General features: G+C 44.3%; 4 protein-coding genes across 5 annotated transcripts; all 4 read left to right on the top strand.

Annotated features, from left to right (window-relative positions):
• The first annotated feature begins 546 nt into the window (after window positions 1-546).
• On the top strand, window positions 547-4617 carry LOC130379657 (GTPase IMAP family member 9-like). The gene is made up of 3 exons (XM_056586613.1): window positions 547-666; window positions 775-879; window positions 2502-4617. The coding sequence occupies exons 2-3, from the start codon at window positions 786-788 to the stop codon at window positions 3389-3391; spliced, it is 984 nt and encodes a 327-aa protein (XP_056442588.1). The 5' UTR covers window positions 547-666; window positions 775-785; the 3' UTR covers window positions 3392-4617.
• Window positions 4618-8260: 3643 nt separating this feature from the next.
• LOC130379656 (GTPase IMAP family member 9-like) lies at window positions 8261-11516 on the top strand. Its single transcript, XM_056586612.1, has 3 exons — window positions 8261-8632; window positions 8824-8895; window positions 9119-11516. Exons 1-3 carry the CDS (start codon window positions 8623-8625, stop codon window positions 10087-10089), a joined length of 1053 nt encoding a protein of 350 aa, XP_056442587.1. The 5' UTR covers window positions 8261-8622; the 3' UTR covers window positions 10090-11516.
• A 226-nt stretch (window positions 11517-11742) lies between these two features.
• On the top strand, window positions 11743-14802 carry LOC130379653 (claudin-9-like). Of its 2 annotated transcripts, none has more exons than XM_056586607.1 (3): window positions 11743-11810; window positions 12087-14128; window positions 14214-14802. In XM_056586607.1, the coding sequence occupies exon 2, from the start codon at window positions 12442-12444 to the stop codon at window positions 13108-13110; it is 669 nt and encodes a 222-aa protein (XP_056442582.1). In that variant the 5' UTR covers window positions 11743-11810; window positions 12087-12441; the 3' UTR covers window positions 13111-14128; window positions 14214-14802. The 2 variants fall into 2 exon arrangements, with proteins under 2 accessions (XP_056442582.1, XP_056442583.1); XM_056586608.1 differs by having other exon boundaries at window positions 11744-11810; window positions 12101-14128.
• A 100-nt stretch (window positions 14803-14902) lies between these two features.
• Window positions 14903-23312, top strand: slc25a10b (solute carrier family 25 member 10b). Its single transcript, XM_056586606.1, has 11 exons — window positions 14903-15412; window positions 17507-17626; window positions 18983-19097; window positions 19355-19403; window positions 20235-20276; window positions 20454-20497; window positions 20588-20658; window positions 20971-21063; window positions 21191-21268; window positions 21358-21414; window positions 21642-23312. Exons 1-11 carry the CDS (start codon window positions 15323-15325, stop codon window positions 21741-21743), a joined length of 861 nt encoding a protein of 286 aa, XP_056442581.1. The 5' UTR covers window positions 14903-15322; the 3' UTR covers window positions 21744-23312.
• The last annotated feature ends 1715 nt before the right edge of the window (window positions 23313-25027 follow it).

Here is a 25027-nt window from a genome sequence, read left to right as displayed (position 1 = left end):
GCACAGCAGAATTTCCGCGTCTGGTGTAGCCGTAGCGTGAGTCTGAGAACTGCCCAGTCTATCGACCAGTTCAAAACGCAACTAAAGACTCACTTTTTTACATTGGAGTTTAATACAGATTAAGATTTTATTTTATCTTATACATTGTTGTTGCTAATATGCAATTTTAAGGCTTTTTTTTTTTTTTTTGTTTTTATATTTGTGTACAGCACTTTGGTCAACTGCTGTTGTTTTAAATGCGCTATATAAATAAACTTGACTTGACTTGAGTTGACTTGTCCAGGTTAGACGATCACAAAAGGATGTGTTATAGCTCTCCTTTTTCTTTCTTTTAAAAAATGATGCAGGACACGAGAGCGCGGGCTCCTTGGTCTATGTCCTGTGTTTGAACCATTCAACTGGCGCCCCTTTTTCCCGATGTACTTTGTTGTTCATTATAGGCTACGTTGTCACCTAACTCTTTCTGGCCAAGAGCCAGAATACAAACACGCCCTGTGTGAGTTCAGCCCCCAGTAGGCCAGGAAATGGGAAGGCTTTGCATGAAATGAAACTAATCCAAATGACAAAGAAGGGACAAACCCACCAGACATTAACTAACCCATATCAATTCTTCCTTCCAGAGTTGTAGGAGTACTTCAGCTAAAGAGAAAACAATCTCCTATTTGGGTAATATAATCTGCCATCTTATAACAATAAATGACCTGAACTGTGTTTTGGATGGTTGGATCATATTACAAATGACAACGCTGTTTTCCTCTTTGTGTTTGGTTTCAGGATCTGAAAAGATGACACAAGTTAGGAGTTTTACGCTACGTTGGATCTTTGTGCTGTTTGTAACATATTGTGCGGACTTGTCCTCTGTTCAGTGCCAACATCCAGGTAAAACTTATCACATTTCATAATACAAACATAAATAGGTCTCATACTATTTATATGTAATGTGATGCAAGTAAAAGCACACCACAACCCAAACAAGAAGGAAAGGCAAACCAACGGTTATTGGGATTGTTTATGAAAAATCTGCATGAACTCATTATAATTAGGATATGTTAGTTACAAAGAATTTCATATTTTTTTCTAAACAGCAGATTGGCAAAACTATATGTATTGAAATGAAACAAGAACTTGCATTATGTGATATCATTTACAACCACGAACTTGCTCACCTTCTCTGTCTGACGCGTCTTTAGGGCCATGCCATCAGACGTGGGGCCGCTCATTTATCCCCCTACATTTCCGAAAATGGACTTGACCTGCAAGCTGCTTATTGGATAAACCCATTTCCCAATCCCAGGAGTCTTTGCTCCATTCTACGTCAATTCAAGAACATACAAATTAAAGTAAACTGTAGTTTGTATTATTTATTCATGGCCATGAAAGTTCTGTAACGCCTGAATAATGAAGAATTAAATTAAGTAAAAAAAATACATATAAAAAAAATACCATGAATGAGACATAGGCCCCGTTCACACGAAGCCGAAACGGGCGAAACCGTTACGGTTTCGATCTATCCGGTTTCGGAGTATCTCCGTAAAGACGAAGCCAAGCGAAACCGGGTAGATCTGTAGAAATGCTGTAGTACACATTCCAGGCCCATAAGGGGCAATGCTTCTGGTACAGAAATCCAGAAGAAATGAAATAAGAAGAAGAGGCGAGCATGCGCATAAAGGCTGCCCTTATGCGCATGCTCGCATGTGATTTCGTAGACTCCGCGGGTTTAAGAGCCATTGGCTAGGAGGTCGAGGGGTGGGGCGATGACGTCATGGTTCGCGGTTTCAGTCGGTTTCAGCCGTACACACGAATCCAAAACGAAACCGGGTAGATTTGAAACCACCTCCGAGGGTGGTTTCAGAAGTTTGCGGTTTCGGTCAGCGGATTCGCCGGCTTCGTGTGTACGGAACGCCGAACCGTACAAGACCTTTGCGGTTTTGCCATGAAATCGGCTTCGTGTGAAGGGGCCATAGAGAGTAAGCAAGTGGTATAAATATTGGTTGGATGTTCTTGAGACATATATTGTTTATTTCGGGGATTTTCACGGCGTCTTGACGGGGAATAAATTATGCTCAGGGCCGGCTTGCAGACGCCTCGCGGCCGCTCACAACTGTGGGCCGGTCCAACTGACTTCGCAGGCCACTACACAATTGGGGGCCGGTCCACCTGAACTCGCTGGCCGGCTGGTCGGCCGGCCGACCGGGAAACCTCCCCATCGTCCCGCCGGCCACTCCGCCTCTGCTCCTCACCGTCATAACGGAGCACTTCGGGGAACCAGATTGTTTAGAGCGTTATACTGATCTCGTCGTGTGTCCCTCGACGACACACGACGTCCCTCCCTCAAATAGTTCACAAATAAAATCACCATAAGGTTCAAGTGCGGCCATAACTAAGGCTAAATATGATTAGACAGTCTATTGCTGGTTTAGGTGGTTGGCTTTTTTCTTCGCTGCGTTGACATGCATGAACATTATTCATTCTTTTCGCCTTAACCGCTAAATATTCCACAGATTATAAGCGTCCGGAGGAGCTGAGACTGATCCTTGTTGGAAAAACCGGCTCAGGAAAGAGCGCAAGTGCAAACACCATTTTGGGACGTAAGGACGCCTTTAAAGAAGACATCTCCCCTGGATCTGTGACAGAGCACTGCCAGAGAGAGCAGGTGACCAGAGACGGACAAACCATCGTCGTGGTCGACAGCCCGGGCCTTTTCGACACAAACCAAACGGCAAAGGTCATAGGAGAAAAAATAAAGGAGTGTGTCGAGAAGTCCGTTCCGGGGCCACATGCGATTCTGCTGGTGATCAGTCTGAAGGCCAGATTCACTGAGGAAGAGCGCAGTGCTGTAGAGTGGATTAAGACCAACTTTGGCTCAGATTCTTCCATGTACATCATCCTTCTGTTCACCCATGGAGATATGCTGGAAGGGAAAACAGTGGAGCAGTTTGTTAGCGAAAGTGCAGATTTACAGAGGGTCCTCAACAATTGTGGGGGGAGATATTTTAAACTGATCAACGGCCCGGGGAGTGACCCCAAGCAGGTTCAAAAGCTTTTACACAAGGTTGAGGAAATGTTGAAGCGCAATGGAGGGAAGCATTATACCAATAGCATGTACAAGGAAGCTCAGAGGAAACTTGAAGAGGAAGAAATTAGGAAAAAAGCAGAAAAAGAGAAGAAAGAACAAGAGGAAAGGATGAGGGAGAGAGAACAAGAGGAAAAGAGGAAGGCAAAAGCAGACGAAGAGAATTTTCGACGATTAATGTGCAAGGCAGCCTATTATACGGCTTTTGGAACATTGGCTGGAGGTATATTGATGTCCTCAATTCCCTTAGCAGTTGTGGCTACAGTAATAGGATCTGCTGCTGGTTATGAATGTGCTCTTCACGACTTTTTTGGATAGGCTACATGAAGGGGGATTCTAGGACGACACATTATGCATACAGTGCCTTGCAAAAGGGTTCAACCCCCCCTGCAAAATTACTAATGTTACTGGAGAACAATTAATGCATTCATATTTTTCTATATATCATATTTGCATTTACAAAAATAATAATTTTAATGAATGCCTATTAAGTACAGTAACATGGGTTTTACACACACAAAATATGTTTCAAAAGTGAAAGTGAAGGATGGAATTGCTTCGGCTTCTCCTTGGAATACCTTGCTACTGCAGTTATAATTTTTTTGGCTTGCATTTTCTGGTCCATATTTTGACCTCTTGAAAAATTAGTAATGAATTTTGTATTTCTTAATATCAGCAACTTGAATTTTTGTATCTGATTTAATGACCATTGACACAAAAATCATCGAATCATCAATACAAAAATAAGAATCATACAGTACAGATATTGTCCAAACATGCTCTCCCTCCAATCTGCGCACCGAGAAGCAACAGGTAAAGGATAACTTTCTCAGACAGTAAACAAGTGTAGTGGCTGCTATGAAAAAAAAGTGCATAGGTTACATTATCTGAATAAATCCTTTATTACTAATACTAAAATACTGACGAGGGACTGTAATTTAGAACAAAAGGCAGACAACTTGACCCTAAACAAAAGGACGGGGAAGTAGTGACTTCCCCGTCATAAATAAAACACAGATGGACTGATGTGTGAGATATTTAAGAACAGCGTATGTCAACGATGTACAATTGACATAAATGGATGAGTCTATGACTCTGTGTTGTTAAGGAGAGTATATGGTGACATGCATGCAAGTATGGCCAACACAAGAGCGAGTCACAGTAATAATTACCAAATTGTCCCATCGTTTCTGTCAGAACAAAGTTTCCTCTTAGAACTGCGCCATGCCTCCTCTCCCCAACAACCCATTACTGGTCATAGCCGGTCGGCCATTCAATAATTTATTCATGCTGAATTACATAATTGGATGTTTGCTGTTTTTTAGGTTTGTGACAGCCACGGATACTGGAATCCTTCATCAGCATTGGATGTATTGATCAATGAGTTTCAAGAGAAATCCTCAAAAATGAATGAAATATGAATTGCTCACCCTAGCTTTAATCCATTAATTGAATGTTATTATAGGATTAAGATTAGTAATAGTGATGGCAAAATAAGTTTCTGATTAAAGAGGTTTTGCTGAAATCCTTTAAATTCTTTCATTTTGTGCCAGATTCCATAAGTGATACATCTCATTAACCGTTGTGACGCTTTTAAAGCAACATCATGGTTGTGTTAAAAGGCTTTTTGAATAGGCTAGTTAAACCTTATTGTTCCAAGGTCCAATATTGATATGTGCCGCACACATGTGAGTTGGCAGAAAGGTATTGAAATGATTTATTATTATGATCCAGAAAGGAGATTATTTATTATTACACATATCTCAAATTGTGTGTGTGTTGGCAAACACTAAGTGGGTGTTCACACCAAAAGCTATAAAGTGTTACGAGCGATAAACAGCATCACTTTCTATTAGACATGTGCGACAAAGTGATAGGAGCGATAGACGCTTGTGTGAAAGCTTTAATGCTGTAAAGCTGTAAATGAGAGTTGAAAACAACTCAACTCTATGCAAAACTATTTCAGCTGTAAATGAACGCCAGCCAATCGGAATGTAGATGTCTCTCGCCGGCGTTGGTCGCAGGAAACATACACGAGATAGTTCCAAATTCCTACCAAACATTTGTTCCATTTGTTCAAACACACACACACACACACACACACACACACACACACACACACACACACACACACACACACACACACACACACACACACACACACACACACACACACACACAGCCCCTGGAGAATGGTGGGAATCCGGTTCAGGTCCAGGTAAGTCCTGACAGATGGACGGAGGATCATGGAACTGAGGAGCAAGGGTTAGGCAGGTAGGACAGGATAATTCTTAGAAAGTATGATTTTACTGAGGGGCCATGAGGCTGTGTTCACGTGATGAAGGGCTCATGCTCATGTGTGCCGTGGCAATGTTCTTCTATTCAACATAAAGCCTCCACCTGTTAAGATCGAAGGGGAGGAACCCAAGCGCAGACAACGGAGGTTTAATTAAACCAGAGGTTTATTGTAGGGAGGACGAGAGCTGTAGGGAACAATCAGGAGGTCGACAGACAAAGGTGGTCGGTAGGTACGGGATTGGTGATCCACTGTGATTGAAACAACGATCTGGCTGAAGAACCAGGGTTTAAGTAGGGCAGAGATGATGACTGGAGATGGATGGCAGGTGTGCAAGTCCGACAGGTGTAGAGCAGGGGAAAACAAGGGACCACCTTGCCCAAGTGGGGGAGACAGAGCATAGCATCTGCTGCGTACGGCCACGGCCGTCAAACCACCATTACTCAGCGTGTGCTCTGGCCTTGGGTTTTGTGTGAGTGCTCAAACTGTATGCCAAGCGTTTATAATTCTACCAAGTTTACCATTCATAGATGTACCCCTCACACAAGCACATATACTCATATAAATACAAATATTCTCGAGATATCACATGTTCTTTATATCTTTATGGGTACTTTTCAAAATGTGCTGATAGAAGTGCAATTGTGCAATGAACTATTATTTGAGTAATTCATTATCGTTACACAGAAATAATTCAGAAATTTGTCAAATATATTAGCAACTGCATGCACATATACATTTGGACATATTCAAATACATGCAACCAACAAGCCACAATGCTCCTTCTAAGATCAGTCATACTACCTTCCAAATATTTACAAGTTCACAAGCAAAACATTAAATTCTTCAGGCACATATCTTACTATTACGGAGTCTTGCTGAATGACCACTGTTTAAAGAATAGAAGGGTTAAAAAGTCCAATGGTAAACCAGCAGAATTATTTGTGTCTCTTTGTCCTCCTAATATTTATATCCAAAGGTCATCTCTTCCATCTCTTTATCCCCGTGTAGAAACACCTGCCACCACAATCCACATGGGCTCACTGATGCCTATGTATCCCAATCATACGCCGCTACTTATTATACATCCTGCAAGCATTCGTGAACTAACCCTGCATTAAATCCTAGAGAGATCTGAAGATAAACTCATTGTTTGTCACTGTGAGGCGAGAGATAAGAGATGGAGATAATGGTTCTGGGGAGGGGAGGTGAAATGTCAGTATGTGTGGCCAGGTGTAGCTGAGGTGAAGCATGACTCTCAACACTTTAATCAGCCACTTGTTCACAGTGAGGGGAGTTGACCTGATAACGTTGACATATGGTGGTGAAGGCCGTGCGAGGGCACGCAACTAGATGGCAAACACACGTAATAACATTGATTATTACTATTATTATAGTACTATTATTCATTGTTTTTACGCATATGTCATTAACTGACAGAAAAGTTCACAGGCCGTTTCTATGTGTGCATGAGTTATGGTTAAGCACCAGAATACATCACATTCAAGCTCATTTATAGGTTGATCAAAAGAAGATCTCACAGGTCTTAATATGCTAGTTATAAATACGAATGATATGAAAGATTTTCATATCAACAAAACATTTTGTATAAACCGGGAGAAATCAGGAAAAGCTGTATTTCCAAGGAGGAGGTCTAGCAATTCCCTCATATGCCTAGGTTTTGCTGGACTAAAATCATATGAGGCTGGTTTTGAATGAGCTGTTCAGAACTCTTCGGACACGGATGCATCAGCCACACAATTAATGGACATTTATTGTTTGTGATATTATTTCCACAGTTGACCTTTCTTCATACATAAACATGGACTGCAATGTCTGGAATGTATTGAATGTATTATTTTCTGAAATCTTTAAATCCTTAAATCTTTAAAAGGTATGAGGTATTAAAGGGTATCCCTGGGATTTTGATCTGAGCATTTCATGTATTGATTATTATCAGATGAAGAGAATCTCCACACGTGACAAAAATGTTTAGATGTTTACCAGCTCCAATCCATTTTGATGGTTAATATAGGATTTAGTTCAGCTATAGTGGTGGCAACCACTATAGTGTAGGAGTGTAGGAGTGTGTGTGAATGACGGCTGGTTCAGCCTCACCTGGCTGAGTCTGATTGGACTTGAGGCTGCACTACTGGTGTACATTGAGTAATAAGTGTGCACTGGTTGCACCAGCCATCTCCACACGCACTCGGGAGAGTTCTCTGAGGCGGAAATGCAGAGCACCGGGTCATGAAACATTTTCCTTTACCATGAACCGGTCTTTCAACACAAACATCCTGCATCCTTTGCAGGGCCGCTGCTGGCCGTTTCGGTGCCCTACGCGAGCGGGGGGGGGGGAGCCCCTTTTTATATATTAGGTAAAAACATCTAATTTGGCAAAATTGAGTGATAGGTTAGACAATTAAGAACAAACAACGGTGGGTCTCTTCATAACTAATTTACACATTTTTTTAATTCAATAATGTATTTTTTTTATTTTTTTTTATTTTTTACAAACCTTAGTTTTTGGTGCCCCCTCAGGTACTTGGTGCCCTACGCACTCTGCGTACTCTGCGTTTAGGGAGCGGCGGGCCTGGTCCTTTGCTTGGAGAAGCCATATAGAAGCCACCTAGGTGGAGTGTGGCAGCTGCCTGGGTGTAATGTAGCAAATGATGGAAATGAAGGAGCTTGCGTTACAAAGAGGAGCCTCAGAACCACGTGACTAGGGACACTGCATGCTGAGGAAGGTTTATATATTAAGACTTTTGAATGGAAGTAGTAATGCATATTCCCTACTGGCCTCAGTGGAGGCGGGGCAGAGGGGATCAGAGGAAGGAAGTGATGAAGTCAGGGGTGTCGCTGTCTTCCTCTCTTTCAAACAATGACATCTCTTTATATGGTTATAATCAGAGACGCTAAAGTCCCTTTAATTCATCCCCCGTTGTTTATGGGTTGTCATTTCAATACAGAGGACATGCAGTGTCGCTGCATACATGTCCACTCAGCATATTCATAGTGTTGTCCACAGTTACTTTAGGATGTTTTTTTTTTTCTAACCGATAATAGAGACAATACAAGGAAATGGGAAGAGGCTTCTGAATGGGCTAAGATTCCAGAGGTTTCCCAGAACACGCATGCACTTCGGTGTGGCTGGAGAGCTGAAGAGAAAAAAGCTTTTTTTAATGAGATTAGATTAAAAGTTCCACAGCTGGGTCAACAACGTCTTTGAACTGGCTGACGGGAACCTGAGATAATGGCCGAAGGTAAGAAGAATTGTTTGATGCCATGATTATAGAATCATTGTCTGGCAAAGCGGTGCATTTCAGCCTTAAAAACACAGTGTTTAGCAATATGTTACATTAAGATGGTCGAAGCAAAGAGTTTGGGGGGAGAGTGGATATCTTAAGGTTTATGTTTTTCATATTTAGATCTGAATAGTGTCCTTTTGTGTCAGTTATTCCCCTCAGAGAGAAAAAACAGAAGACTCTCCCGCGGACCGATGGGTGTGGTCTCTCTAACCCTGAAGGTAAGCATATCCATTTTGCTTGGGTTTGGATACTTGCCTCTAGTGTTCTGAATAGATATCAATATCAAAAGAATCCACCCAAAGTGCCAAATGGATTCATTATGCAATGATATTCTAACATGAGCAAATACAAAATCCAACTTCTCCTCCTTGATATTCTGTGATCGTGTAGTCGGGCCTACTCTGTGCTGCACTAACACAAATCCCCCTTTGCCCTGCACAGCTTTGGACTTATCTGGCGGTTTGAGAATAGTCTTGGTGGGCAAGACCGGATCAGGGAAGAGTGCGTCCGGGAACACCATCCTGGGGAGGGCGGCCTTCAAGGAGGACCCCAGCTCGGTGTCGGTGACCCAGCACTGCGACACGGCCCGCGGGGAGGTGGACGGCACGGTGGTGCAGGTCATCGACACCCCGGGGCTGTTCGACACGGCCGTGACGCAGGAGGAGGTCAAGGCCAAAATAGAGGAGTGCGTCCAGATGTCGGTGCCGGGGCCCCACGCCTTCCTGCTGGTGATCAGGCTGGGGGTGAGGTTCACGGAGGAGGAGCGCAACGCCGTCAAGTGGATCCAGGAGAACTTTGGAGACGACGCCTCCATGTACACCATCATGCTGTTCACGTGCAAAGACCAGGCCAAGGCGGACAACGCGCTGAAGGAGTGCAAGGAGCTGCGGCGGCTCTCCATCACGTTCGGACGGCGGTACCACGCCTTCAACAACAACGACCCCAAGGACCGCCTGCAGGTCACGGAGCTCATCACCATGATCCGGGAGATGGTGCAGGAGAACGGCGGGAAGCACTACACCAACGAGATGTACGAGAAGGCCCAGCGCAAGCTGCGGGAGGAGGAGGAGCGCAAGACGCAAGAGGAGCAGCAGAAGAAAGAGGAGGAGAGGAAGGTGTGGGACGAGGAGAGGGAGAAGATGAAGATGGAGAGGGAGAAGAAGAAAAGGCTCAGGAAAAAGACCATCGGCATGGCCTGCGCCTCCGCCGTGGTGTTGGTGTTGGTGGGGGCCGCCATAGCGATCGGCGCCGAGACGACGGTGGCCCTGGCCCTGGGAGCGCCCACCCTAGTGCTGGGGGCGGCCTGTGGTCTGGCTGCCGTTTACATCTGGAAAAGACGAAGCGGCAAATCCAAGGTTGTGGTTTTGCCGGTGTATGCCCCGCAGGCATGTGACGGCATGTTGGTCCATTGATTCTGCGTGACAGTTTGATTAAAGTATTATTCTGAATGAAGTAGCCCACTTTTGGGTGTATTTATTGTGAAACTGAGCTATATTCTCCAACACTGTCATTATACACCACAATATTACCAAGAATGTAAAAACAAGGGTTTTCAATGTATTGTTGTTGATTTTTTATCCCATTCGCAGCACCCTACTGTTAATATGATTTATTTTCTTAAATGGCTTGAACAAGATCCATGCTTCTTCAACTTTTTTATGGATTCCCTTAATTAAACCAAATTTTTGTGTTAACTCCAAGTATTAAATGTTACTGCAACTCCATGAACTTTTGTGAAAGTTTTAGGTGTGAGATACCAAGGTCAAAAGGTCAAAGGAAAGCCACATTTTTTTACTCTGATGTGTTCTTATGGAAGAGCAGAAATTTGATGTCGTCTGCCGGGTGTATTTTGAGCATTTTGACCTCACTTCCTTCAAGGAAATAAGAGACAATGGTATATGATTGCCCAGGGACCACATTTAAAGGGGTTGGTTTTCAAAACAATCACACACATTCCTCCGAGCATTAACTATTGACTCCCAAAGGATTCTAAATAGTAGCTTTAATCCAAGGAGATATGTATTGCTGTACATTTATGTTTAACAAGTGAAATATAAAATGAAACATGACAAAACTAAAATACCGCCACCTTTCCATCACTAAAAAAACAAGTGGGTTGGTCTTGGGCATGAAACCCCCGGGTTGGAAATTGTCTCCACTCCGGCCCTTACCAGACCTGTAGCTTTTTGCGTTCTTTTGAGACTTGCTTTCCTCCGAGCCTCTTGGCATAGCTCGTTGGTGAAGTGACTTTTATTGAACTCAACCATCTCTACAATTCTTTCAAAAGGCAACGGCATCCACACCTGTTCCCTGTTGTTGGTGTTTGTTATATCCAACACAATGTAGCCAGCGTTGTATTCTCCAACGACCTTGCCTCACCCCGGGAGCTTTTCTCCGCCGGGGGAAGGACGATTGTGGAGGTCTACTTCGATGCTTCCTCCCCAACATTAGTCATAGTCCAAACAATGTTTGGTTTACAGTTGAAATAACTTGAAAACTTCTTGAAAACACTTGAATCTACTACAAATCGAAAGGAAAATGTGTTGTTTGAGTCTGTTTGCCTACCAAAAAACGACCTTAGGCAAGATGTAATGAGTTCACCATTTGCATTTATTTAGCTTATGGAACAGTAATAGCATAAACATCCAAGAGTTGAAAGCGAGTTTAAACATATGTATGTATACAATTTAACAAATATGCACCATGATACATCATATAGAGAGGTAAAATATAATAATACAAGTTCTGACTATCTGACAAGAAGGCCATAACAAAATAGCACTACTAATAAGTCTCTATCACAGAGAACAGTGAAGCAACAACAACAACAATCCCTCGCACACAAAGATATTCCGCAATTGTCTATGTCTGTAAGTCTGCAGTCATGTGCATAAACAAAGTGACATTGTGCTGTCATTTTAACATAATCATGTGTGCGTGCATGTGTGTGTGTTTAGGGTGGGCCATTGGACATTGCGGCCCTCCCACACATCTATGTATGATTTCAAGACAGGCGGGCCTGTCATAATATAACAGTAGAAAGGCAGAGGAGCGTGCGTCCCCCCCCTCACACGGCTCCATCGCCCTGAGGCATCCAGACCGACCGTCCCAGCAGACCGCGTGCCTTCAGCTGGTGAGTTCAACCAAAAGGATTCATTTATCATCACTTTATGTCGCCCTGTGGCTTGAGATTATTATCAGTTACCACCGTTGAGTTTGGTTTATTTAAGCACAGTAAAGGTAGGGTCACTGTTTTACTGCTTACCACGGATTAGTTAGGTTTATTTTAATACTGTCACGCTATTGTAACGTTTTTTTTTAATGTTGTGTTATGTGATGTTAACTACACATAATGTATGATCTGATCTGATACACTTTCCCCCAATTTTTTTTATCTTACATTACTTAGTGTAATCTTTTCAGCTACACACGGAATTCTGATGTGCAGAAGGGGGCCTTTCTCACAACGTTCACTCCTCCTGGGGAAGACCCGCACTAGACTATCTCTGGGCCCTGTCTCTGGACCCCAGGTCTTCAACAGATATCCCCTTCAGAACAACACTCTCTCTGGCGCCTTGGTACTCCAATTGACCACCCATTGAAGCCTACATGACTTGACTTTGAGAACCACCACCACCACTACCACCACCACCACAACAACCTGCGCCACCACTACAACGACTACTAGCACTCCCAAGACCACTACTACTACTACTTTTCCCGCAGAGCTCCAGCGACCAGGAGTCTTGTCCACGGGGGCGACCATGGCCTCCACGGGGATGCAGCTGTTGGGCCTCTTACTGGCCGTGCTGGGGGGGGTGCTGGGGACGCTGGTGTGTGCCGCCCCTCTCTGGCGGATTTCCGCCTTCGTGGGCGGGGAGCTGGTGATCGCCCAGGTGCAGTGGGAGGGGCTGTGGATGAACTGCCTGTCCCAGACCACGGGCCACATCCAGTGTAAGACCTACGACTCCACCCTGGCCCTGCCCGCCTCGGCCCAGGCCGCCCGCACCATGACGGTCCTCTCCCTGCTGCTCTGCGTGGGGGCCCTCGCCCTGGCCGTGGCCGGGGCCAAGTGCACGCACTGCCTGGGCGACGGGGACCCGGGGGCCAAGCCTCGGCTGGCCAAGCTGGCGGGGGCGCTGTTCGCCGTGGCCGGGCTCCTGTTCGTGTTGCCCGTGTGCTGGACGGCCTACGCCGTCGTCCGGGACTTCTACGACCCCGACGTGGCCGCGCCCCTGAAGCGGGAGCTGGGGCCCGCGCTTTACCTGGGCTGGGGGGCCAGCCTGCTGCTGCTGGTGGGGGGCGGGCTCCTGCACGCCGGCTCCTCTCCGCCGGGCGCCGGGGCACGGGGGCCCACGCTTGGGCGCGCGGGGAAGGAGGGCTCTCAGCCCGTCGCGGCAGGGGGGACCCCCGCGGAGAAGGCCTACGTATGAGGGGCCGCGGAGGTCTTTGTTTGGGTTCCTTTTCTTTCCTTTTTTAACCTGCCTACTGCCTGTGACCCCCCCCCCCCCCCACCTCTTGTTTATCTGCTTGTGTCCTTGTGTTATTTTTTGTTAAGTTATTTTGGTTTTCTATGTTCCTGCCCACACTGTAAAGCGTCCTTGAGTTTGAAAGGCGCTAAAAAAAATCTAATTTATTATTATTATTATTTTATTACTTTTTCTCTCTGGGTAAGTTGCCGGAATGTAAATATCACAGCGTTGTTATTATATGGAGATGCATAATACAGTAAAAAAAAAAGAAAAGAAGTGAGTGTTGAGTGATGTTTGTGTTAACATGCAGTTTGTACTCATGCTCATTATGTGGTCGTGTCAGAGTGGGTGGGACACTGTGGGTTGCACCAGCGAGCATTAATGTCGTAATTCACATATTTCAGATTCCACTCCTCTGTGTGTGTGTGTGTGTGTGTGTGTGTGTGTGTGTGTGTGTGTGTGTGTGTGTGTGTGTGTGTGTGTGTGTGTGTGTGTGTGTGTGTGTGTGTGTGTGTGTGTGTGTGTGTGAGAGAGAGTTAGCAATGTGCCGAAAAGGTCAATGCAAATTGTTTTTTCACGCTAGTGTTGTAAACAACTGGGTATGGTTGTCATAATGTTCCAGTGTTTTATTAAGACTTTTTTAAATAAAGCTATTTGTAAGATTCTCATAATTAACATTATTCAACGATGCAATTAATGGATCACAGACAGACAAATAGATGATAGATAGATGATAGAATAAAGATAAATAAATGTTTAGTGTTTTCGCTCTTTCCTCCAAATTCGTCATTCCTGAATACCCCACTTGGTGGCAGTGCAAACCAACTGATGTGGCGCCAGTCATTCTGTGACTTTATCCAGTTCAGACCTTCTCGAAGATCATCATTCCGTAATCTTTATTCAGCATTTATAGTCATCTCTATAGTTACAGGTTCCACATAAATGGCATCCCCTGAAGCTGCTCGCTGGTTTTAAGAAGGTAGCCTCCTCGAAGTTTACATGCTAATATATGCTATAATATTGTATAAAATACTAACATATTGTATACAAATGTAATTCATTAGGCGTACAACTGACTGATGTGGAGCGTACTGCACGCCTGCTGCTGACCGTGAAGGCATTTTATCCCACGAGAGCAGGTATAGTCCTGTTACGACGTGGCCATTGCCTTTCAATGGTATAAGGACAGATAAAAATCGACAAAAAGACAAGTGACAAAATACAATGATGCAATAATACAACTTTTTAAATGACCAAACATAAAATGATACGACCGTGCTGGTTGCATAATTTTTTTTTTTATTATTGTTTTACATCCAAAATAAGTTAACGTCAAAGGTGGTAATGTTTAACAGCAAACCGTCTGCACTGTCTGGCACCATTGCAGTATACGTTAGGTATTAGGAAGAATAAGTAACAAAGTTAACCAACAGTTATGTAATGGCACATGGAACATTGTTGCAACACAGCACACAGCGGTTCATTTTGGCCTAAATCATCTTCCCAATCCCAGATACTTCCAGAATAATTTTACAAAAGTAATTTCTCTAATGGGAACATACTCTATTCTTTCGAGAGGACAATGCCACGTTTAGCACCCTTAAAGGGACACGATCATTTTCCTATTTCTGCTGAGCCGACAGTGGGTCGGTCTCACTTTAAATCTGCGGAGACTTTGACAACGAGGAAAGTGAAACAAGGCGGTCCTGCAATAGAAGGGTAAAACTAGGTTAGATTTTTTTTTTCATGCTGTCACATTCTGCACAGTTGCACACAGACAAGCGTTCACGACCTTTGGCTCTACCGGACAAGTTCTCCGAGAGGCAGTTCCTCAGCCTACGATGCCAATTGGCTGTTCGTGCAACTCTCGCGCCCCCCCCCAGTTTACAGTTCAATCGTGATACGTTTAGAATAACCACGGGAGGTTAGTTTTACATATAAACACATGCGTACGTGCAGATGAGGTGACGCGCAAGTGTGCGTCGTCCAGCAAACCAACGACTTCCCGTCCACCATCGAATGTGTGAAGATTAACCAGGCTACCCTTTTGACCCACTGGACTGCTGTGGCCAAAGACACGGGCCAGTGTGGAGAGCACACTGCGCGGAAAGGATCTAAACCTGCTGCCTCTTCTTGAACTGCATAGACGAGAAGATCTTCACATCTCGCCAACATGACGGAGAAACGAATGTCGCGGTGGTATTTTGGGGGAATCGCCTCTTGCGGGGCTGCCTGCTGCACACACCCGCTTGATCTCATCAAGGTGAGTGCACTGCACACGGTGGAGGAACTATAGGCTACAGGAAATACAAGAGATGTCATCTCCTGTACTGTGGACGTCAAAAGAACACAGGCCTGCGCTAGACTCAGTCACTGCAGCTGTTAATCGCGGACGCCAACATCTGCAGCGTTTTTTTGTGTCCATTTGTCCAGGACGATTTGATAATATGTATTCGTGATCCATGATATTTTATTCTTTGTTGACCTTTTTAATTCGGTAATGCTTATCGAATGTGTAGATCAGTGGTCCAGTAGATGACCTAGATCCAGTAGGGATTCCTAAATCAGTGTCAGCGCGTGACTTATGTTGTGCGTGCACGCCAGTGGGGCGACTCACAGCCTTCAGTGGTTTGGTTTACTATGAATGATCTGCAACAACTTCACTCAATGCTGGACTTTACATTCTCACAGATGCGTGTAATTAGTATTTCCTGTTCACAAACGTAATTGTAGCCTTCAGTAAGTCATATGATGCATAGCCTTATGACCTGCATGCAGACACGGATTACTGCGCGTTCCTGGTCATTGTTTCGCAGTATATCAGCTATTTGATGTAATCATGTATGTTGTCACAAGTTTGAACTCTATTATCGAATAGATGGCGCAATAGGCCTAACACATTCGTCCATGAGTTTGCTATAGCTTAGGTTGATTTAGGCAATTTAAAGTATAAGCCATAGTTCTCTAGCCACAGAGATTAAGGCATTGAAAGCCTGCCTTAACTTGTCGTCGCTGTATTTGACAAGGGTCTTGCCAAAATGCATTTGGGCAGCAGCAGGGTGCATCTCTGTCAACCGGTGGGTAAATTGTGCCCCTTGAACCAAGTGTCAGTTAGCTGTGTGTACGTGCAAAGGTGGCTCAATGCATTGCTGTCTATTTTGAATCGCAGCATCCAAGGACGGACACACACACACACACACACACACACACACACACACACACACACACACACACACACACACACACACACACACACACACACACACACACACACACACACACACACACACACACACACACAGTAGACTGAATATAGGAATAGAATGGGCTTTACGATTTGAAGGCCTTTGTCAGAACAGCAACAAATAACTGTTGCAAGGGCATTATGAGTCACGTGTAGGTCGATGTTTATTAGACAAGTCTATGTATAGTAGCCAAGTCTGACAAGAAGTCACGTCTATGTCAAGGAGTCACATCTATGTACAGCGTTCACGTCTATACAGTGTTCATGTCTATGTTGTCTATATAGGAGCTTATATAGGAGCATGTGGGCCTGCTATGGGGCCTACTAGAAATACATAAACCCGATCAACACCTAGAATACCTCTGTAATGACTGAGGATTTATGCTTGGATAATCGCAGAGGTACAATTCATCTCCACACAGTGGATGCTTTAAGGTGGCTTTGTCTTTGGCATAGTGTATGAATGTTAGTGACAATTGTGTAAACCTGCAAGTTAGAAGTCTGCATCCACCTCTACTCAACAGAGCCTGTGGTGTACTCCTCAGCTCGATTAGGGGACCTGGGAGAGTATGCAAAGTAAGCCAAAGGTTACAAACACAAGTTGCTTTGGTTGACGTGCTCTCAATGACCTTCAAACTGTCTTAGCTCTAGGGATTTCAAAATTACTTGTTTTTTAGATAGCATACTACAAATTGAATTGGAATGCAACTCTGTACGTAAATGTTGTATAGCAGCTCCGTATCACAACTGGTTTGGAGGATGCAGTTTAGCAATAAAGTCAAGGCCATTTTATTAGTATTGCCCCAAGTTGGAAGGCATAGTCCGACCTATGCAAACACACGCAAATTACACAAACACAAATTTCAGCAATCCACATCATATGCAAACCACAGTAGCCCATGTTTATGTACAGTGAATAGATCCTTAAGTCAATGTTGAACACTGGCAGTATAGCCTGCAGTCTTAAATCACGGAGGCCGACTTTGACGGACCACAAGTCAGTTATTGATTAGATTTTTTTTCTGCAGAGGGAGGATGTCCATTTGCTAGCTGAACAACTTTGTCATTTTGCTTTGGTGTCTTTTTCCCCCCCCCCCCTCTTTTTCTTCTCAGGTTCACCTGCAGACTCAGCAGGAGGTGAAGTTGAGGATGGTGGGGATGGCCACGCATGTGGTGAAGAGCGAAGGCTTCCTGGCCCTCTACAGCGGCCTCTCCGCCTCCTTGTGTAGACAGGTGTGGGCATCCTTTCAGCGAAATGTGCAAACTTTGGCTCCATGCATCCAGTTCATACATGGATGTCCTCTGCTGTCCGTTACCCTTTATAAGTATATGCATTGTGTTTACTGTATGTAATATGTATTCATGCACGAGGAGCCATTATAGTATGCTGCTGTGCAGGCGAGTGGTATTGTAAAGAAGTACTGTAGCTGGGGAAAGCCAGTCCCACACAGAAATGCAAAATAATAAGATTACTAAGCGTGTCTAGTTGCAGGATACTTTTGAGCACCAAATAAAGCTTTGGGGGGCAACCTTCATAACGGCGTCGGCGTCTGCCATGTTATGCCATGCTCAACAAGCCAGGCTGCACTTGCATGATTGCACGGCTTGCTCTGTTTATGGTGTTGACCTGTTCCTCTTAGGAACAAAAAACTGTAAAAGAGGACAGTTGCAAGAGAGAAAAAATCTTTATTTTATAGATAACTTTATTATCTAATTTCCCTAGCACTTTGAGAATTTGGCCAGCTCTTATCATGGCTGCCACTTACGGGTCACCCCACCCAGTTCGGAACCTCCCTCAGTTAATAAGGCCCTTTGACTGGAGCCCTGCTCTGAAAGGTAGCGCTATGCTCCTCTTCCTCTTCAACGCCTATCGTGTATTTAATGTAACCAATCGGCACCTGCTGATGGGATGAACCGAGTTGCAGCAGGAAATGCGAGGCGTGAGGCAGGTTGAACAATTCGTAGGTTGGGCGCCACCTTTTCAATGCAGAAAAAAAAAGCTGTTGTTCCGTCTGGACCATTCACCGACACATTTGAAATGCGCAGCAACAGTGTCTCCTATGAGGAATTGCGTAGAAGATGAACGGATAGATTATGCTTGGTATTCATCGTGTGTGCCTTGTTGTGCAGGTAGAAGGGTTGAGGATCTAAAGTCTGGCCCAGTTTGACTCCTTTTCCTTGTTATTTTTCTCTCTGTCTCCTTATGTCACACGACGTTCAGTCAAATTTCTACCGATGCTCTATTTGCCTAGCCAATTTCCTTATTATTTTTGTTCTGACCCCTTTTCCCCCAAATATACTCTTTAAAAATACTTATAAACACATTTGTCCTTTTTATCTCTTTGTCTGCTCTTTTTCTGTACCAGGGCATGGATGGTAGACTAAACTAGTGAAGATGACAAGTATTTACCATGGATCATGGTATTATCTTATTTCCATTAAAGTACTAAAGTAGTACACTAAAGCAGCAGACCCATAGCTAGTGTTTTGAGTGGCACCTGTGTTCTCCCTAGGACCACACCTCTGTGAAAAGGGCATATTCCCCCCCTTTTCTAACTCTGATCTCGGGCCGTCTTTGTCGCTCCACAGATGTCCTACTCCCTGACAAGGTTTGCCATCTACGAGACTGTAAGGGACGTGATTGGGAGCACGAGCCAGGGGCCCATGCCTTTCTACCAGAAGGTCCTACTGGGGGCTTTCGGAGGTAGGGAGAGAACCTACCTATCTCCTTCTTAGTGTCGTCATTATTTCTTGTTATCTTTTGCTTTTGGCAGGGAGGAACACAGCTTTGTCTTCCTCTCTCGCTCGTGCCCTCTTTCTCTTATCACCATCACTGAACCAAATGATTCTTCTGAAGTTCAAATTTGTCTTCCTCTAGTCTCATCTCTTGGGGAGGGGGTTCACAGGCTGGGTGATGTGCAATGACCTCCCATACACATGTCGCACTGCTTCCCCCCGCAGGTTTCACTGGAGGATTTGTCGGCACGCCAGCAGACATGGTGAATGTCAGGTGAGATGCAATGTCCACCTGTAACCTTCATCCGACACTGTAAGGCCTTTCACACCTGCACCGAGAGTCAGACATTCTCCTGACAATCCCCAGTGCAGTGGGGCTGTATTAGTGAACAGAAATGTCAGAATCCACCCCTCCGGAGTTCAACCTACCAGGCCCCTAGCGTAAAGGAGAGTTCATAACCAGCGAGTTGGTGTGCTGCTGACTTATTGAGGATGTTTCTATCGTGCCAATGGCACCAGTGTAGCTGCCTCATACTTTTCTCTTTTTCTATTTTGCGTTATACTTACAATTATCTGTGTTGCACCCTGTTGTAATTGCGGATGTCTAAATAAATCACAGCGTAATCGTCCCAGTCAATTGCCTCGACCGCGGAGTGCTATTGGCAAAACACTGTGACCTCCGCTGCATACTTTTTGCGTCACGACCTGCCTCCTACATGCTCTACCCCGGCGCCTCCCCCTCGCCTTAGGTGTATGGAGTACCTCTGATATGTGGGAACATTTCTGATGGGGCCGATCTCCTCATGTGTGAAAGGGAAACTCCTTATCGGTATTCAGACCTGATTCTACGGAGTTCATGTGCAAAGGGCGTATTGGTTCACACAGCGTTAATAGAGGTCTGTTATAGGGGAGAAGGACTGCAACATGATACAAGGGAGAAAACAACCAGTTCTTTTCAACGTCTTAGCTGTCAAGTCCAAGCCTATGCTCAGACTTGCCAGGCAATTGCCTGGGTAATTGTTGTGCGTCAAGAAAGATTATAGTGGTGCACCCTGATCTTGTAGTGGTTTTGTCCATTGCAACAACCTGTGTTTTTGTTTTTCAGGATGCAGAATGACGTTAAACTCCCGCCAGAGCTCAGGAGGAAGTGAGTGTTGCAGATGCCTCTGTTGTTTGCGGCCTCAGGCTCTTTAGCTGCCACTACAACATCACAACTTACTTAACTGTGTGTGTGTGTGTGTGTGTGTGTGTGTGTGTGTGTGTGTGTGTGTGTGTGTGTGTGTGTGTGTGTGTGTGTGTGTGTGTGTGTGTGTGTGTGTTTTAGCTACAAACATGCTATCGACGGACTTGTGCGAGTCTTCCAGGAAGGTGAGAAGAGGCTGTGAATACGCCGGCGCACATTTCAACAGAAACTTTATGTTTGTGTCATCACTGACTTTCCACCTTCCTGCTTTACAGAAGGATTCAGAAAACTGTTCTCCGGCGCCACCATGGCCTCCAGCAGAGGAGCTTTGGTGACTGTGGGGCAGGTCTGTATTCACATGTATTCTGTGTGTGTGTATGTGTGTGTGTCTGCTCTAGTATAGTGATGGGCCACGATTTATGGATGCTTCCTGAAAACATCATGGGAGAATAAAGAAAAAATAGATATTTATCAGTTTAAGTTTACATGATTGCGCTCAATAACTAAAACAAATGAATGCATTAATTATGATATTTACGTCAAAAGGCTAAAATTATGCAATCAAAAGGTTGTTTTTTTTGGAGATGCATAAATCCTGATTTGCAGTTGTCTTGCCAAAGAAAATAACTGAACGGTCATTGTGCGTTGCTCTCTGAAGCTGGCGTGCTACGACCAGGCCAAGCAGCTGGTGCTGGGAACAGGCGTGATGGGAGATAACGTATTCACCCACTTCCTGTCCAGCTTCATTGCTGTGAGTATCATGGTGGTCTTCGACTTTAACACTGGGTGTCAGAATCGTTTTCAGTTGTGCAGTTTTTTTTCCATGCAAATGATTTGCAAAGGCACATGTAACTGACTGTGACTGTGCATGTCTGTAGGGAGGATGTGCCACATTCCTCTGTCAGCCTCTAGATGTCATGAAGACCAGGCTCATGAGTTCCAAAGGAGAGTACACAGTGAGTACTTGCTATGTTCATTCGTGCAATTGACCTAACCCTGTCTCATCATTATATCCAATGTCAACTCTCTCTGTGTGTCCCTGCAGGGAGTGACACATTGCCTACGAGAGACAGCCAGGCTGGGTCCAATGGCTTTCTATAAGGTCAGAGACATTCACACTATACAGAGCTGTAGCATAAACCTTTTTTCTCAAGACATTTAGTGACCATCTCATTAAAACCATCTCCTGCAACCTTTTGTTAAAGTGTCAAATGTTTGGCACGGCAAGCTGTTCTAAACAAGGTTACTTGTACTCAAATCCATACATGAAGTCGTATTTCTGATGCATTTTTTGACCATCCTTGTGACTCCCCTTGCGATATCCCACAGGGTCTGGTGCCAGCAGGGATCCGCTTAATTCCTCACACAGTGCTGACCTTTATGTTCCTGGAGCAGCTCAAGAACCACTTTGGTATCCGCATCATCTCCTGATCTGCTCTGTCCTCCTCCTCTCTCCTCAATGCATCGCGCCACTGACGGTGCCTTGATCTCTTCTGTGGTGACCAGTCACATCTATAAGGTCCATTTGTGTCCATGGGGATTTAGGTCCAATGGAAACCAGCACTGTAATCTCCTGGCTTTTCTCCTTTTTATTTTTTTTTCTTCACCTCCATCTGCTTTTAAAACTGTTATGATTATGGAAGAAAGAGAGCAGCGTCTATAAGCTATAACTTCCTCTATCGGTGAAATCTAGGTTAATATACAGCATGAATATTTAGGTTCTGCTATTAACGTGCCATGTTGAACATTATCTTTTAATTTTTTTTGCCAATGTTTAGGGTGACTTTAGGTTTGTGTTATTTTTGTAGTTACTAAACAATTCCTTCAGTTCTTATTTTTAATAATTATGCCTGGTAACGTTGAATTAATTTAGATTGTAGAATTGAATGTGTTTCCTACCAATCTATCCCGTTTCCAAAACAGAAAGACATTGCCAAAACATACGGTTGTTTTGATGTCTTACAGTGAATGAATCAACAGATGCCAATGGAACATTTACACGTTAGAACTTGACATATTATCTACTCACTTATAAGTGATGAGGTTGGAAAGTTTCTACCTGATTCCACCATGCTTGTATCCCAAACTTTAAGATGATGTATCAGACAAGGGGACCAAGGGGAAAACACTGAGAATAGTTTGGTAGAAATCCTCCCAGCCTTTATAAGTATACGTCAAAAGGAAGATGTAATACATCTATGAACCTTAGTATTTGCTTATCTATTAATTGGTACTAATGTTATGATCATCTGGAGAACTGACACCTATATCGTGTCTTTAACACTATGTGTCCATGTTACGGCTGAAACCATATTGTGTCAAGGTACTTGACACACACAAACATACATGTATTTCAAACTCAAATTTTATTCAATAATTTTGTTGGCATTTTCCTACTAATGTGCTGTGTTGTTGCTTCATTTCGTTGGCTCCATTTCAAAGGTTTTCTGCAGTCATCTGACATATGTTGCTGCTGTTAAGTAGATTCGATTTAGGTTGGTCATAGTATTTCTGATGTGGGCATTATTCTCTGTAAGGTATCTACAGCTGTGTAATCATCTACTGAATTCCAATTATAGTGCTGTTGCCTTAAATACGATATGCCCTCAAGGGGGCAGCATGGTACTGCTGAACGAACTCTAACTGTGACTAGATGGTTCATGTTTATCAGTCTTTCACTGCAAGTTCACGCATCCCTCATTTCCACTGATGATAATGAAAGGTGCTCGCCTCCACGATTCTTCACTGTGGAGTCTAAATCACTCATCTCCGAGGGAGATGTAGCCTTATTGATGCAGACGCAGACTACAGTAGCCACCTTGCAATGTGAATTTGACGATGTCCTAGATTATTTTGTAGATTAGTAATTTATGATTTTGCAATAAAAAATACTGGTTTAAAGGCTTATAGGTTTGACTTTAGCATCTAATGCAGTATGAACAATTTATGTTAATAACAAATAAATCATGTTAAAACCATTTGTCTGCTTTCATTGGGTTATAAAGTTGACACAGGAGTCCCTCCACTCCACGGAGATATTAACCAGTGGTAGTGAATGTAGGCCTACTCACATTCAACTTTAACTTCAATTTATTTACTTAAATAAAATTGGAAAAGTACAGGCTCTGAAATGTACTCAAAGTATAAAAGTAAAAAGTAGCCATGCCTGCAGTTTCTGTGCAAAGCTGAACCTCACGTCCTATTAATCTAATTCAAAGTGTTACAATTATACTATTCTAAGTAAAATAAATAATAAACATTATCTTTGCCATGATTTGCCAATCAGTTTTCAATGACAGCAATAGAACTCGAAAAAACTCAAAACGAGAACACACTTAAGGTCTTTTGTTCGAAATTCCCTGAAGTGTTTGAACTTCGTTGCGGTCCACCTCTGTATTTAACACAAAGGACATTGATACCATAGTATCGTCATAGTACAACATAAAGGCCTCTACGTCTCACTTTACCATAATTTAAGATCAATGTGTACTGTACCATTCATCAGAATTACCAGTCGAGTCTGTATGTTAAAAGTATATGATTGTTGTGTAAATGACTGGAATCACAACATGGGATGTTATCTGTTGATTGCTAGGCAATAAAGTGGTTGAAAAAACCCATTGTAAAGTTAAGATTTTCTTTTTAAACCCTCTGAGCCCTGTCTTCCCGTGCTTAACGTGCCACGTTGACCACCTCGCCACTCCACAGAGCATCATTCTCCAGCGCGTTCTTGGTCTCAAGAACCCACAAAAAGCGAGTGAGTAAGTTCATCAAATCGTAGCCGATTTCAGGGGCTTAGCAAGATTGTGTAATTTCGGAGCGCCACAGGATTAAATGATTAGGGACAAATCAGGGCTGAACCCACCAACAATAACGTGAAATTCTGGAATAAATGAATAGCGCACCACTGATGACCAAACTCTCGACCAGGCTTTTGGGAATAGCATTCCATGTCGAGACAGCATCTACATGACTCCTCCTCCTTGCTAGCCTACCCCTGTCCCTCAGGGCCCACGCACGCACTCTGGTGACTGGGTTGCTTTTGGGCTTTTAACCACCTCCCCTCCTCCACCCTGACGTGCCCCCATCCGGCCCCTGCTCCCTGATCCCCCTTCGTGATGGTGTGGCTGTGGAGTTCCAGAAGCTGCTGGAGGCTGGCCTAATCGAGCTGGTCAACGCTGCGCCAACCTGCTGGTTGCTAAGAAGCAAGGGGGGGAGGGGTGTGTGTGTGTGGGGGGGGGGGGGATACATGCTGCCTTCAGCTGAAAAACAGACACAGCAGTTTGGTGGTACTATTTACTAAAGCTGCCCCACTCAGCCCTGCTGTGTGGATTGTTGAGGAAGGACGCACTGTGGACATGTCATCTCATCAACCGTGCTCACACATTTTGAGATCATGTGGTGGTGGGTCCTGCACTCCCCACTGGTAGCTGAATGAGGTGTGGGTACTATTGAGCCAGGCCTCATCCAGCTTCTCCACTCTCCATTCCAGGCAACAGTCTCACTGCAGGACCTCCAGAAGCCACTGCACCAGACCATTACTCTCCCCAATGTCTCTCTTCCATGGGGTCAAGGTAGAGCTGTCATGCTTGAAAGTTCATCTGTGTAGCCCGTGGACACGGCTCAACTGGCATAGACAGGGACCCTGGTGGAAGACTGTACCGCCTGTCTTCTGACTGCTGCTGTGCTGCCATCGATGCAGCCACTGTGACGGC

The sequence above is a fragment of the Gadus chalcogrammus genome, chromosome 3, assembly GCF_026213295.1.
Source record: "Gadus chalcogrammus isolate NIFS_2021 chromosome 3, NIFS_Gcha_1.0, whole genome shotgun sequence".
Lineage (NCBI taxonomy): Eukaryota > Metazoa > Chordata > Actinopteri > Gadiformes > Gadidae > Gadus > Gadus chalcogrammus.
The sequence above is the reverse complement of the archived record's forward strand: the minus strand, read 5'-3'. Positions and strand labels throughout refer to the sequence as shown.

Coding starts and splice junctions, on each gene's coding strand:
- LOC130379657 (XM_056586613.1), top strand. CDS start 786: ATGACACAAGTTAGGAGTTTTACGCTACGTTGGATCTTTGTGCTGTTT. Junction 880..2,501: donor TGTTCAGTGCCAACATCCAG/GTAAAACTTATC, acceptor AATATTCCACAG/ATTATAAGCGTCCGGAGGAG.
- LOC130379656 (XM_056586612.1), top strand. Junction 8,896..9,118: donor TGGTCTCTCTAACCCTGAAG/GTAAGCATATCC, acceptor TGCCCTGCACAG/CTTTGGACTTATCTGGCGGT.
- LOC130379653 (XM_056586607.1), top strand. CDS start 12,442: ATGGCCTCCACGGGGATGCAGCTGTTGGGCCTCTTACTGGCCGTGCTG.
- slc25a10b (XM_056586606.1), top strand. CDS start 15,323: ATGACGGAGAAACGAATGTCGCGGTGGTATTTTGGGGGAATCGCCTCT. Junction 20,498..20,587: donor TGTGCGAGTCTTCCAGGAAG/GTGAGAAGAGGC, acceptor CCTGCTTTACAG/AAGGATTCAGAAAACTGTTC. Junction 20,659..20,970: donor CTTTGGTGACTGTGGGGCAG/GTCTGTATTCAC, acceptor TGCTCTCTGAAG/CTGGCGTGCTACGACCAGGC.